Source organism: Cyphomyrmex costatus, unplaced genomic scaffold, assembly GCF_001594065.2.
Source record: "Cyphomyrmex costatus isolate MS0001 unplaced genomic scaffold, Ccosl1.0 scaffold160, whole genome shotgun sequence".
NCBI classification, from domain to species: Eukaryota; Metazoa; Arthropoda; class Insecta; order Hymenoptera; family Formicidae; genus Cyphomyrmex; species Cyphomyrmex costatus.
In genome coordinates this window covers 611,378-626,867 of record NW_017275610.1, presented here as the reverse complement: position 1 = coordinate 626,867, position 15,490 = coordinate 611,378, and the positions used below count along the sequence as shown (strand labels likewise).

General features: G+C 30.4%; 1 protein-coding gene across 1 annotated transcript; it reads right to left on the bottom strand.

The window, feature by feature from the left end:
- Positions 1-3,580: 3,580 nt before the first annotated feature.
- LOC108771554 (probable multidrug resistance-associated protein lethal(2)03659) lies at positions 3,581-14,356 on the bottom strand. The gene is made up of 14 exons (XM_018536873.1): positions 14,259-14,356; positions 13,213-13,494; positions 12,196-12,626; positions 11,293-11,449; positions 10,443-10,645; positions 9,712-10,094; positions 8,895-9,109; positions 8,525-8,743; positions 7,150-7,333; positions 6,566-6,742; positions 5,695-6,151; positions 5,110-5,485; positions 4,005-4,701; positions 3,581-3,777 (listed from the first exon to the last, which is right to left on the bottom strand). Exons 1-14 carry the CDS (start codon positions 14,333-14,335, stop codon positions 3,634-3,636), a joined length of 4,002 nt encoding a protein of 1,333 aa, XP_018392375.1. The 5' UTR covers positions 14,336-14,356; the 3' UTR covers positions 3,581-3,633.
- Positions 14,357-15,490: the final 1,134 nt, after the last annotated feature.

The following is a 15,490-nucleotide window of genomic DNA, read 5'->3' as shown; positions in this document are numbered from 1 at the left end:
AGTGACTATTCAGAAACCTTAATGGTACTTTTTTTTTACGGGAATAGTCAATTTTTAAAATTATATAGATAATGATAAAATTATAGTTAATGATATGAACCTTGTTATGGAAAAAATGCTGGATATATGTTATAATGACGAAGAATTAAACTTTTAGTTCATAGTTTTGCACAATTTTTTTAAGTCCAAATAATTTAATATAAATCAATGGTAATTTAATAACAAATAAAATTATTTAACCATTGGGATCTTAACTCTTGACCAATATGGCTGCTTCAATAAGAATAAGGAGCTGCGCAAAATCAGGGTATATAGAAACAAAGAATATACGAATACCTACAAGAACAAGAACAAGAACAGAGAATAAGAATTTTAACTTAAAATACAGAAACTGTGTATTCGGATTTATTGAAATTCTTATTCTCTGTTTCTGTTCATATATTAAATATTCTATATCTTTATTCTTTGATTGTGTGCAGCCCTTTATTCTTATTAAGGTAGTCATTTTAGTCACGACTTAAGATCCTAATAAAGTACACATAATTATAAATCATATGCACGTGCATTTTACACAGTAAGTAAGAAGTAATAATACTTATCACATAAATTATAATATGATCGATGCATTTATTTTGAGAGAATAAAAGAATAAATAATAAAAAGTAAAAAATAACAAAAAATGGTGAATAAATTATTTTATTTGATTAGAGTCAAAAGACAATAAAAAATTTCATGTCATAGATGTCTTGATTATATACGCGATTATGCAAATCTTATTTATATCTTCTATTAATATTACCGTACACAACTCAGCAAAAACATTTTTATATCAAAGTGACGATAAATAACGTCAATTTGTTTATTAGAAAAATAATATAATAAACAAGTGCGATATCATTTTCTGATAAATTGATTTCATTCATTACGTTTGTCTATTAATAATATCATCTAATTTGCATCAATATTACACACAATACATAGTATTGTGCAGACATTCTTACAAAATTTAATGTCTAAAAAGACGTTAAGTGCGCATTTGAGTGTCGGTTAACTGTAATCTATACTTAGCTAAAGTTTTAAACCTATCAAGCGATGCGGTAACATTGAACAGCACCCAGAACTTAGAATGAAACATACGATAGAAATATATAACAGGTCGCAAGTCCGCGTGAACATCACTACGTAAACATTGCATTGCTACCAACTTCGCAGTACTATCAGCTTTATCAGGAATTTTTGTCAACAAATTTTTGATTATAATTGTTTAGAAATTTAAATCGCAAAAAATTCAACTATTTTAATGTCGATGTAAATTTTTGAGATATTGCGACAGTCCGAATAAAATTGGTGCTGTCATTATTGATATCTCGAAATCGAATCTGTATATCACTTCTCAACAATTTTGCAATTTCAACAACTTCTCAACAAACGATTGCTTACAGCCATTATTGCATTTGCAGTCTGCAAAGCCGAGTTTTAAAAATAGGGGGGCTAACTTCACGCGCGTATATCATTTTTTTAATATTTCCGGTTATGATTTCGACTACCAATCGTCGGGAATGGACTACCAAATCTCAGTAAGCGACCACTAAACGATTGCTTACAGCCATTATTGCATTTGCAGTCTGCAAAGCCGAGTTTTAGAAATGGGGGGGCTAACTTCACGCGCGTTCTTCTTTTTTTGACATTTCTCATTATATCTTTGACTACCAAACGTCCGGAATGGACTACCAAACACCACCAAACGACCACCAAACGAATGGTCATGGTCATTTTTAGATTTGCAATAGTGGGGGGGGGGCCAACTTCACATAGCCGGGGGGAAGGGTGGTAAAAGTTTCCTCGCGTGGAAAGTTTAACGTTTCTGAACAAGGTAGGTGTAGAATAGTATTAAATATCATACATGTATAGTAGAAATAATACGTTTGTTTTAAAACTATGATTGTTAATAACTTTTTAACCAAGGACGAGCGACGGCTAAAACTTGTTGGAGGTTATTCAAGGTCATGACCTTGACAACATATGTCAAGGTCAAGAAGATCGCAGCTGCTTCCGTTATTGTAAACATTTACCGAATACAGGAGTACTGCCCCTGTATTTGTGTAATCGGCATGGCAGTAACGATATTGTTATACAATATTTCGTTGCGCATCTTTTTTACTATGTTTAAGATCTGTGCAACGACAATAACAATATTTGTTACTGTCATAACGAGTATCATAAATAATCATAAATATATGGTTATACTATAAAGATATAAACAAAATTTAATAAATGTATAATAAACGAACAAAAAATGTTATAATGAGATAGAACAACACAGAAAATAAAATATAATAATAATTAAAATAATAAAGGGCAAAGAGCCAGTAATATATAAAAATCGAAACTTTAATATTATAACATGTAGTTACAAAATTAACAGACGTTTCGACTCCGATCGGGTCATTTTCAATGTTACAATTTTCAATTTTACAATTTAATACAAATATACTATTAATACAAAATCCGTTATCCTGTAAAATTTGACAGTATATCAGTCCGTATTCTTCGTGCTTTCAATAGGATGAAAATTTGAATGTCAGATAGTATGAAATATGATATTAACTAAAAATTATACATGACCATATTTAAAATTAATTAATCGTGAGGAAGGAAAAAAAATATAAATTAAAACAAAATTTAAATTACGAATCGACTGACCTATCGAGAGAATGGCCAAAACAATCACAGGCGAGAACCAAAGGTAGAGTCCAAGTAGCGAGCCCAAAGCTTATAAACTTGTCTTCATAAGACACATATTTTAAATTTTACCGAAGAACTGCAGCAAACAGTGTATAAATTGCAACAAAGCTATTCACGCAAATAGCAGACATAGTCGAAGCACTTGGTGCTTTGACACGTTGATCTGCCATAACACTACACATCACATGCCAATAAAAACCACACGTGGCAAGTGATATATAGAAAATTAATTAAAAGATAAAAGTATCAAGAACAGCGCACCGTAACGATGGAGAAATTAATAAACACGTTCGACCTCGATGACTGCCAACTTGCATAAGAAGGAATATTTGTGTGTTATGTACTTATAATTTTAATAAAGATATCAAATATTATAATCACAAGTATTAAATGAAATTTTAATTTTCATTTGTGTTTTAATATATAAAAGCAAATTTTACATATATACGTATAAATAATCAAGAACAATTTTGGTAAAAGATTTTTCATGCATAAATATACATAAATATGTATAATTATATATGAAATATGTCTCTATATGTTCATACATTCCTCTTTTTTTTGTAAAATTACTTTTTAGGGCAATAAAAATAATAATGACTATGAAAAGACGTTACAAATAAACGTAAGAATAATTTTTACTTTATTTGTTTTGGAGGAAATTAGTTTGGAGAAATATAAAAAAATTGATATGTATTATAAATAATCATACGTAATACTAAATACTAAAATTATACATAATTTCGTATCAGCAATTTTTTTCTCTTACATTTCGCTGAAATTCGAAGGATTTTGCTTAATAGTTGCTAAAAAATCAGCGAATTTTATGCTGCAATATATTACGGTGCATATGAGACGCAATTACAAGAAATTTACGTTGTGAGTACATTAAAGAGACGTAAATATGCGATTCTGATAGTTGTCACGGGCGATGTTGGCCAAAGCCTCCGCCATCGTCGTGCCAGTCTCCTGAACCATGCTCTTCAAGTAGCCCGTCTCCTTTTGCAGTAACACGTGAGGATGATCGAATTCCTGCACATGACAAAAGTTTGCATTTGAAAAAAGATCTTGCAATTTGCGAACCACTTTTTATTTTGTTTTTTATTCCACTTTTATGATTATGTCCTTTAGTTCGATGCATATCACTTATTATAAAACATTTACGTGACATCCCAACAAGTCAAAACCTATACGTGTACAGGCTATCGGAATCGCAAAATTTCCATAATAAATGCCAAAATCATAAAAAATTGACTTACCATGACACTGCCAGCGACCATTACCAAAATACGATCACTATCCATAACGGTATTAAGCCGATGGGCAATCGTTAGCACCGTACACTTTTCGAATTTTTTCCTGATCGTTGTTTGAATCAACTCGTCTGTTCGCGGGTCCACATTCGCAGTTGCTTCATCTAGCACGAGTATCGGATTGTTCTTTACAATAGCACGGGCCAAACAGACCAACTGTCGCTGACCAACGCTGAGATTGGAACCGCCCTCATTGATGTGGGCCTCCAAGCCTATTTCTTTCAATTCGACCTCCTCAAGAGCTCGCCACAGAGGTTCGTCTGGATACAAATCGAACGGATCGAGGTTACGTCTCAGGCTGCCGGAAAATAGGAATGGTTCTTGCGGGATAATGCTAATCTTGCAACGAAGATCGTGCAAGCCGATCTGACTCGTATCGATTTTGTCGATCTCAATCAAACCATCCACGTTAGCCAGACGGAAGACTGCCTGAATCAGAGATGACTTGCCAGCGCCAGTCCTGCCTACAATGCCGATTTTCTCCTGAGGAAAGATGACGAAGCTGAGGTTTTTGAGCACTGGTGGCTCTAACGGCGCATAACGTAAGAACACGTTTTTAAACTCGATTTTGGCTTCCTGAGGCCATTCGGGCTTGGGCTTTTTACTCGGAACACTCTCAAAAGGGGGCTCACTATCTACATTGCTTAAAAAAAAATTGAAGCAATATTAATAAGGCGTTATTTAATAATCTAAAGAAATCAAAATATTTTAAAGAAATCTATATTGACAATTTTTTTTTAATTTTACGAACATGTACAAATGCATCGATTAAAAGAGTGAATCTGAGATAGTAAAGAATATTTAAAAGACTTAATCAAGAATCTCTAAGTTTACGAATTTAATACTTTAATATTTAGAGCTCTTAATACTAAAAATTTAAAACATTTAATTGAAAATATAATTTATAATAAAATATAACTTATAAAAGTATGATTTATAATTATAAATTATATAATTAGCAAGGTAATGCTTTATTTATTAATAACATTTTATTTAAAATAACCAATTAATATACAAAAACAACATTAGTATCTAAAGAATATGTGAATACCTGTACTCAAGAACACGTTCCACTGAAGTCATGTGGTTCTCCACCTCGGTGCTCTGGCGCATACCCCACTGTAACATCCGAGTGAGATTAATACCCTGCGTGATCGCCAAGCCTACATATCCGCCATACATTGAACCGCGGTTATAGCTATTTATCACAAGAAAGCTCAGCGTGACCAACGTGATATACACCACGCAGAAAATATCCAGCCAGAAGCCAAAAGCGCGCGCGGATGCGTAGAAGATGTATGATGCTGACGTATGGGTATCCTGGTAATTATCAAATTCCTTTGTCAGAATCGCTTCCGCTCCAAACGCGCGAATCGTCGGTAGTCCTTGAAGAGTCGCGCTCAGGTGATCGAAAACCGGTGAACGGCCTGAGGAAAATTATAAATTCCACTAAGTTTATATATAGTATATGTATACACAAATATATATGTATATGTATACTAGAAGAATTAAAATATACTGTCAATTCATTAAAATTCATGATTTCAAAAATAATTTCAATTTGCGATCGAATCTACAATTAAAAACCATTGAGGAAGCTGTATCTGTACTAGAAAGATAAATCGAAAATACTCACAAATGTTTTCGAGACGCTTTATGCTGCGACTGCTGGTCAAATAGAAGACTCTCAGGTAATAAAAGACAAAGCCGAGAAACACCGTGGGTATCAATAGCCACACGTTCACAATAGCGATTACGATGACGATACCGAGCAGCAAAAGGCCAATCTGAATGCTATCAATAAGCATAGAAGGCAGCATTTCGTCTATCGTGCCCATGTCTTTAGAGAAGCGATTAAGTATACGTCCCGATGTGTTGATTTTGAAGAATTGCATAGTGCCACGACTGATGCTGTGGAACATACGATTGTGTAAACGCATCGAGGCCTTCATGCACGTCCAGAAGAAGGCCCACGAGCGAATGAAGGTGATGCAGATTGTCAGCACGATCAATCCGCTGTAGATGTAGACACACTCCATGCGGGTGAATAGACTTCTTGGATCTTCCACAATGCCATCATTCGTTTGATTTATCTATAAAATTATATAATAATATATAATAATTAATCTATTATGAAAAGAACTACGAACCAAACAATACAATTAATAACACATTTTTTAAGAAGGATGTATTAAAAACAATTATATAAACAGAGCTGCGGATAAAAAAAAATTCACACTAAGAAATTTCATATTTTAATTTTAAATCTCTTATTAAAGTTTTATTTTAATTTACTGTAATTAAATTATAAATTTATATTTTTAAAATTTGGAAATTGAATGTAAAATTTTAAAATTATTGTTTGAAAAAAAAAATGTATTTTGTATTTAATAATTTATCGTTCAAGAGAGAGTTAAAATGTCTTTTGCTTAAAATGTATGATATCATCATCTACTAGAATATCGACTTTTCCTCTTGAAACACTCTATACATAGTGATATACTTACGTAGTTTTCCTCTATATTAACCCATTGTGCAAGAAAGTAATCAACGCTGCTGGCAGCTAATTGTGTCAGGATAAAAAGCGTAGCCACTACAGATATTATGCACCAATTGCCCCCAGCATGGAGATAACCAATGAATACTTTGCCGGAAACATTGCCTACCGCTCGCAACTCATTCACCTAAAGTCAATGATTACCATTTACCGTAATTTAACGTCAAAATCTATAATTTTTAATAATGAGAAAATATAGCGTTCGTATTTTTGAGACATTCATACATCGAAATTAAAAAATGATATAATTAAAGAATTACAAAAATTATATATAAAACTCAATATGGTGCCGAATAACAGCAAGCATTAATTTTAATCATGTCACTTATTTTGATGCTAAAAATGAGTATCAAGTATCAGCACGAAGAGAGAGGCATCTTCATTTAATTACTATTCTCTCTTGAAAAGATAAAATATCTAAACTGATATTTTGACAACTTATAGACACTTATTTTTTCTAAACTGCAATATCAGATAAATAAGATGCATGTTGTAATAATTCAGAAAATAGTTTGGAAAAGAAGTCCAAATTACTTCATTAGGCTCTTGTTTCGAAGTACTATTCGTCATGAAAGAACTGAGCGACGTGTTACTAGTGCGTGAATTGCTACGACTAACAGGAGTCGAAGAAGGTTGAGAGATTTTTCTATCAGCCTTCGTTTGGTCTTCTAACAATCTGCCGAAGTTCACTCCCATTGAGATTAGCTCGTCATAAGTACTGAGAATAAAAATTTTTATATAAAAAATAAAAGTGACGACGTTCTAAATATTTACATTAACTTGAGGCAAGCGAATTTTTTTTATGAAAATAACGAAATGTTGGATTTCGTCATTTTCATGGCTTAGACACACAGGCATTCGAACTTTTCATGTTAAAATTGGTGTTAAATTTAATATATTTTATCTCACGTGTCCAAATCAATTTAAGTGATAATTTAAGACAAAATGATTAAGTTAGAAAATAACATAAATATTATTTAAGAAAATAAACACAAAAAGGTAATACTGACACAGTTTGTAAATAAATCATAAAAGATTTTTCGGTAAAATTAACATTGGTAATGTGTTAAATTAACGCAAATTTTATTCACTCATTTTAGAACTTACGTTTTAAAATATATTATTTTTATGTTATCTGCTCACTTATGCATAATAATGCATAAAAGAAATGTTAAATATCAATTTAACATTTAAATAATATAATTAACTACTTAAATATTATAATTATATTATGTAAAATTAACGCTCTAATATGTTAAAAAATTTAATACAAAATTTTTACAAGAATTTGAGTGAACTGTTTTTAATACAAATACGAAATGTTCTTTACTGTATGTTTCTTCATTTTTTTATTAAGAGACAGTAATTTCTGACATATTAATAAATAAGACCTTAAAATAAAATAAAACAATTTTATTATATCATTAAATTAATAAGCTAAAGTGATCAATTTCCATTAAAGGATACTGTTCTTTTTCATATACTCGATATCTAAATATCTACATAGATATTGTAACTTGCACTAATTGTAAGAGAAATGTTTTATTACATATAATCATTCATTTTATTGATATGTTAGAGAGTAACAAAATTTTGATTAGAACAATACAATATAAAAAAACAAGTAAAAAAGTGTTAGTCACATGCCAATAAAATAAATGGTTACACGTACCAAACATTTCTCTCAATGTGTGTTGTTAATGAAAACTTTCAACAAAAATAATATTCAACAACAAACAAATAATATTTTTTGTTTAGTCTACAAAATAATACTTTCATCCTTCCTTCTCTCTTTTTTCTTTAAATTCAACGTCAATCTCAATCAATCTTATTTCACCAAAGAAATTATAGCGACATTACAATAAAATACGAACATAAAAAATAAAAAGAAAGTGCAATAGAATCTTACCCTTCTGCCTGGATGGTTCCGTTTTTCAAAACGATAATTCTATCGACATTATGAAGATATTGCAACTGATGTGTCACGAGAATCCGAGTTTTGTTTTTTAAATATTTACCGATGCATTTTTCAAACATATACTTGCCGACACGAGCGTCCACGGCGCTCAAAGGATCGTCCATGAGGTATATGTCGGCATCAGCATAAACGGCTCTTGCTAAGTTTATTCTGTCAATAATCAACTTATCAATACAGTATCTTTTATCTTTAATTATTTATTAATATCAAAATTAATTGAAAAAAATCTGAATTTATGAATAAAAATTAAAAATTTGAATAAATTTTTATATGTTTTATCAAGATGTTCTGTAAAACTAACCTTGCACGCTGACCACCAGACAGACTGATACCCCTGTCACCCATAATCGTCTTGTCACCACAAGGCAGCAGACTAAAATCTTTCCTTAATTGACACACTTTAATTACACGATCGTATTGAATCTTATCCATCTGTCGTCCAAATAGAATATTCTGCCTCACCGACCCAGCGAACAGCCACGGTTCTTGACTAGCATAAGAAATCTTGCCGTTAATCTGTGAAAACATATTTGAAAGGATCATTATCTTCTTCATTAATCACATGAGAGTCTAAATTTTGGTTTCCCTCAAGGAAAAAAGTTCAAGTAACTTGACCAATCAGAAAGAAACTGTTGACCAAGAGCTTGTCTTTACAAAGCTACTGGTCAATAAAAGTTCCTTTCTGATTGGTCAAGAAACACAAATGCAGACGCAATTTCCAGTCGATAGTGTAATACGGACATAACATGGTCAATTGGAATGTGAACTCACTCATACTATCAATTGCAACATGGTCAAATTCAATGTGCGTGATCAATCGTAACGTGGTCTATCGCAATGTATTCAATTGGGAACGTAGTAAATTGGGACGTTGTCAATACATATATACCATACATAAAATAAGATGTATTAAATAAACACGCGAAACTGTGTCTTATTCTAATAATACAGTATATATATATATATTTCAAAAAAATAAATTAATTTTTCACATACACGCACATACACACACAAATAAATAAATTTATTTTTATAATTCAAATAATTTGTTCAATATTTATTTAAATTTTTTAAATAGATATTTAACATTAACCGTTTAAGAGAAATTATCAACATACTTGAATAGAACCTTTTTGTAAACGCAATTCTCTGAGGATAATGTTCAACAGACTGCTCTTTCCCGCACCGACCTGGCCGATGATAGCGATCAGTTCACCAGGACGCACCTTCAAGTTAATACTCTGCAAAGTGTCTTCCTGTTCATAGTTTAGCCACTTAGCACTGCCATTCTCGATAGAGATACTATACTCGATATATTTCGGCTGGTGTGCGATTGTATAGTCGTTTTTATTTTGCTCGATTAGATCCTCCTTTGTATTCTCTGTCTTATTCTCCTTAATATATTTCTTCACTTCGATCTCGGAGGGTATCAGTTCATCATACAGCAAAAATTTCTGCAACCGTTTCACGGATGCAATCGCTTCCCCTGCTCGTGTCATCCCTTGATTACCATAAATAAAGATAAATAGAAAATAATAAAAATGCATAATTATTCATCTCATATTTAATAATAAATATAAACTTGGAAAGAAAATGGCATTAGAAGTTAAGCGCAGATAACTTTATGCAAACGCTGATATATATCAAGCAAACTTATTTATTATAATAATTGTGTTTTATTATAATATTTATTATAATAATTTTAGCACAATTATTATAATAAATAAGTTTGCTTGATATATATCAGCGTTTGCGTAAAGTTATCCAAAAAGTGTTCCAAATGTCAATATTATCGATATTGTTTACATATAATTATCACATATTTTCGGAATTAATCAAGATCACATACCGTCCGGAAAGGAAATAGCCATGACTGAGCATAAACTGTTATAATATGCATTTATCACAAACACCTTCTCGGCCGTTATTTTGTAGCCGAACAACATGTAAGCTAACACTGTAATAAATAGCGACATTCTTGTGGTAAAGATGATGAAAGACATGATGACACCCCTAATGTATGATACCCACTGGATGATATTAACTTCTCTCCTGTAAATAAATTTCATAGTGTTAATGCCTTTTTTCTTTTCTTTTTGCTATTTAGTTTTTTTTCATAGCGGAGCTTCCCTTGTAGGAGGAGGGGGCAATGAAATTTACTGCATCTACGCATACACTTTACAACACATAGCGAGATTCTACATGGGTTCACGATTTTTAGAGAGTATAAAAGTATACTGACAATGATACGTTATTAGCAAGAATACCAAATTTTGATAAAAAAAACAGTATCATTCATTACTTCGCAAAAATGTTTATGTTCTAAATATATGGTATATATTCCTCTAGACAGAAGGAGAGATGGGATAAAATTCGCTTTGCGTGTATACCTACAACTCCCTGCGTACATAGAGTTATTTGCCTTTTCATGAATTTATTTTAAAGTATAGATTTTTTGTGTTATATAGCAAAACTCTTTGTTAATAACTTTTTAACGAATTACGAGCGATTGCTAAAATCTGTTGGAGGTTATTCAAGGTGATGACTTTGACAACATATGTCAAGGTCAAGGTCATTGGGGGATGCTCCCCTAATCTGAATTTTTACCGAAATACAGATAATACAATGTAGTATAATGCAATGAATCATTTTATCTTTGTCTAATATTGATAATAGCAAGAACGTAATAATATACGTACCTTCTTGCTTTTTCTATAAGAGCGCTGAATAAATTCTCCCAGGTATACATCTTGATGGTTTGGATTCCGCTGATAATCTCATTCGTCAATCGTACCCTCTCGTCGGTTCTGATAGCAGTTTTTAATCTCAACTCTGATGACTTTTGGGCCATCCATACTGAGAATTTTAGGAACAAGGCGTAAGTATAATCAGTAACTCTATTGATTTGTTGAACAATATGTGTTATTTAATTAATATAATTCAATAATTAAAAATTTAACAATAAGCCTAGAAATTTTGAAATGTAGTAATAAAAATTTAGTAATTTTTAAAAGAAATTTTAAAATTTAGTATTTAGAGAAAAAATTTGAAAAGACGCACAGTTTATAATAAGTTTTTTGTGGTCAAAATTTCTCAAAAGCTGAACTTAGGTACAACAAAAAGATAACTTTTGTTAGTGGAATTATTTATAATGTAAACCCCAAAAAATGAAAATGAATTAAAATAAATTGAAATAAATTAAAATTTGCAGAAATACGCATTCGCGAATGATAAAATAAATTCTTTTTAATCTAAATACACTTTTATTTACGTATGAGTATAAGAATATGAAGTACATTCCTATGCCCTTCAATCTAAAAATAATATTTGCTTTTTTATGCACCGTGAATAATGATCAGATCGAAATTCTGAATAGAAAATGTAGTTTCTTAATTCCATTTAATTCATTTAAATCCAATTTAATTTAAGAAAAAAAATTTTACTTAACTGAATTCAATTGAATATAAAATACGCATAAAAATTTGTTAAACTATTCTTAATTCCTGAGACGTTTACAAATTTTGCAAACAAAACATAAATGTACATATCACTTTTAATTACTTTAATTGCTAAAAATGATTAGAGAGCAATGATTTTTTCACCTTGAAAAGGGATGAACATCAGTAAAAAAGCGACACCGATGATAGACGATATTCCAATGTCGATCACATAGTACATGATGTATGTGATGATGATAGTCTTTAAGGGACCGAACCACAGATAAGGGAGAAATGTGATACTGATGTCGAATTTGCTGACATCGTTGGACAGCAGATTGACTGCCTGGCCAATCGTCATCTTGTCCAACGCGGTTTTAGTCATCTTTAACGTTTTGCGGTAAATTAGCGAGCAACAAGCTATGCGGATCTTCATGCCTATATGCACAGTACTCATCATGTACAATTGGAAGACGAATACATTTATAAAGGAACATAAAATGATGCCAACAGCGCAGCCATATGTGTAGTACTTATCGACATCTGTAGTGTTAAAATAAAGCAGCATCTGACCTATTAATAATGGTTGCAGCACCCTGTATCAAGAGAGAAAATTTATTAGGTCATACGAGAAGCATTATTACTAATTTAGATGAATTTAATAAGTTATTTGATAATTATTAATTGCTCTAAGAAATTTATGGTAAAGTGCTGTCAATTCGATTAATGTATAGTATAAATAAATTAGGGTTTTTGTATTTTTCAATTTTAGTTTACATAAGACACATTGTCATAAGAATATAGCAGTTTTAAGGTAACAACAAATCGGTACTTGCAGTATCCAAAAAGAAATGTATAGACTCTGGTAATTTTTGATAACTTTCAAGTTAAGTTTTATTATAAATTAGGGAATATATTTTAATTTTTTAAACGTAATTTGCAGAAGTTTCTGCAAAAAAGGGATTTAATAATTTTTAATTACGATTTTTGTTAAATATATTTAATATAAATGTAAAAAATATAATATAAATGTCATAATCATTGGATTCCTTCGTAAAAATTCTGAACTTGTAATTATATGAATATATTTATATCATTAAAATACCGGCAATGCAGGAAATGTCAAAACTTCGAATAAAAGACTCCATAAATGGATTTCGAGGTAAGAAATAAAAGTTGTACTTGAGCAGGATCTCCATAACGGCCATTGAAATCCCGTATAGTAGAATCTTGAAACCGAAACACCTGATGAGGACTCTCATCAGGCTGGGCTCTTTGACTTTTTTCTGTGACCCAGTTTTCGCGATCTGCTCCAGTTGACATTGATACGCCTCACATTCTTTCTCCCATGCCTTCGCTATTTTGACACCAAGAATACCACTTGTATGCTCTTTAAGCGGTGTGTATAAATCAGTTATTTCAAGATTTCGACGAAAGCCTAGCCAAAAAGTTGGTAAAACCCAACTGCAAAGAAGAAAAGCAAAGCACACACGTTTTACTCGCACGAACCATCCACAAATCGTTCAGTTTTTAAATTATTAATTTAAGTTATTTAAGATTTAATATTGTTTAAGTTATTATATGCTTTTTTACCCATACTCAATTACAATTCGATATTCTATGAATATTCAAAACAACGTAATATCCTATTTATTGTGTATAGACATCGACATTGATATATCGATGTATGTATGAAGGTATATGGTAAGGTTCAAAAGTTTAGGCATAAATACGTAAAAAATCGTTTTTACATAATAGATTAATACAAAATGTGATGAATTATTAAAAATAATAGAAATAATTTAAAAATCATTTTTGTGTTGTAATATAATTTAGCTCTTTAATTCAATACATTTTTAGAATGGAAAATTAATGTTTTATTCACTAAAAATATTTTTAAAATAATTTAATTATTATTTGGGTTTTAATGACTACTTTATATTTTTAAAATTAAAGTCCAATTGCGTGGAAAAAATTGATCGGTGTCGTCTGTAGTGTTATCTTTTTCTAAAAATGCATTGAAATAGAGTTATCATATATTTATTACATATTAAAGAATAAAAGTATTTGTTTCATTTTATCACTTTTTTTATATCCCTGGACCAGAAACTTAAATCTTACTACACATAAAATCATCTCTCTCTGAAGCTTGCTACCTCTTCCCTTAGTCTTATCTCTAAAATAGAATCTGTCAGGAATTGTATTCGTCGTTAGCTTTTTGTACTCACGAGAATGTTAATATGCTGAAGATGTTCGCGTTTACTCTGGGATTCTTTACTTTTGCAGTATACACTTTTCTATCCATAATAACGTTGTCTCACAGGACAACTTTTCTGCAAAAGTACAATAATGAACTTTCAATGTAGTATAATACGCTTCACATTTATATATATATGTACATATATATGCTCATGCTGCGATTATATCCTCGACGTTGCATATGGAGAAAGAGAGAAAGAATACAGTGAAAAACATTGAAAATAATTAATCATTACTTTTCAGCAGGGTTGTGCGCGTTACCACAGAAAAGTAACGATTTGTTACTTTTTTGTTATTTTTTTTATAGTGCTAAAGTAAGTTATGAGATTTTAAAATTACATTAGCTAATAATTAATTTAATATTAAATGTGAAATAAATATCCAAACTTGACACTTTTTACTAACTAGTTTGTACAAGTATTTCAAGCTTTTCCCTCTTTCTCTCTCTATATATATATATTAAATTTACCTGCAGATTTACTAATTATATTTGACTCTTTTTGTCTTTAATTAAATCGAAAAGTTTATGAACAGTTTAGATACTGTTGTATCTTATATTATTTTTCATATTTAATTTTTATTTTATACCAATTTCTATTTTTTATTTCATTAGCCTTATCTTTATTCTCTAGGCATTTATCTGTACAAATAAGTATTTTTTCTATTAATGAAGTTATATAAACGTATATTTAATCATATACCAAAATATATATTAAAATATTCTTTCAAAAATAAGAAAAAATTGTATTATATTATTACTTAAAGTTATAATTGTATTATTATTTGAGTTATATATCATACTAGTAAAAAAACTTACGTAAGTACCACTGTTAGATCCGATGACCACAATATTTTTTAAACTTATTATTTCTCTTACTATTTGGAAGTTTTTATACGACTAACTTCATGCTATGCCTTATAGATAAAGCAAACTTGAATGGTTTTTTGACACGTCACAATATAGCTAACTTTTAAAGTCATATAACTTAATAATATATAATTATCGATAACAATATCAACCTTGTCATAGAATGCCATATAATGGCATTGCCGAAAGCATTAAAAATGCTGCGAAAGTTTTAGTTTAGAATTGTAAGGTTTTATAATCAATCTCAATTCAAAATTAAATTATAATAAAAAAAATGCAATGATAAATAAAAATACTTTAAAATAGGCATAAGTCATTAATGTATACGTAAGC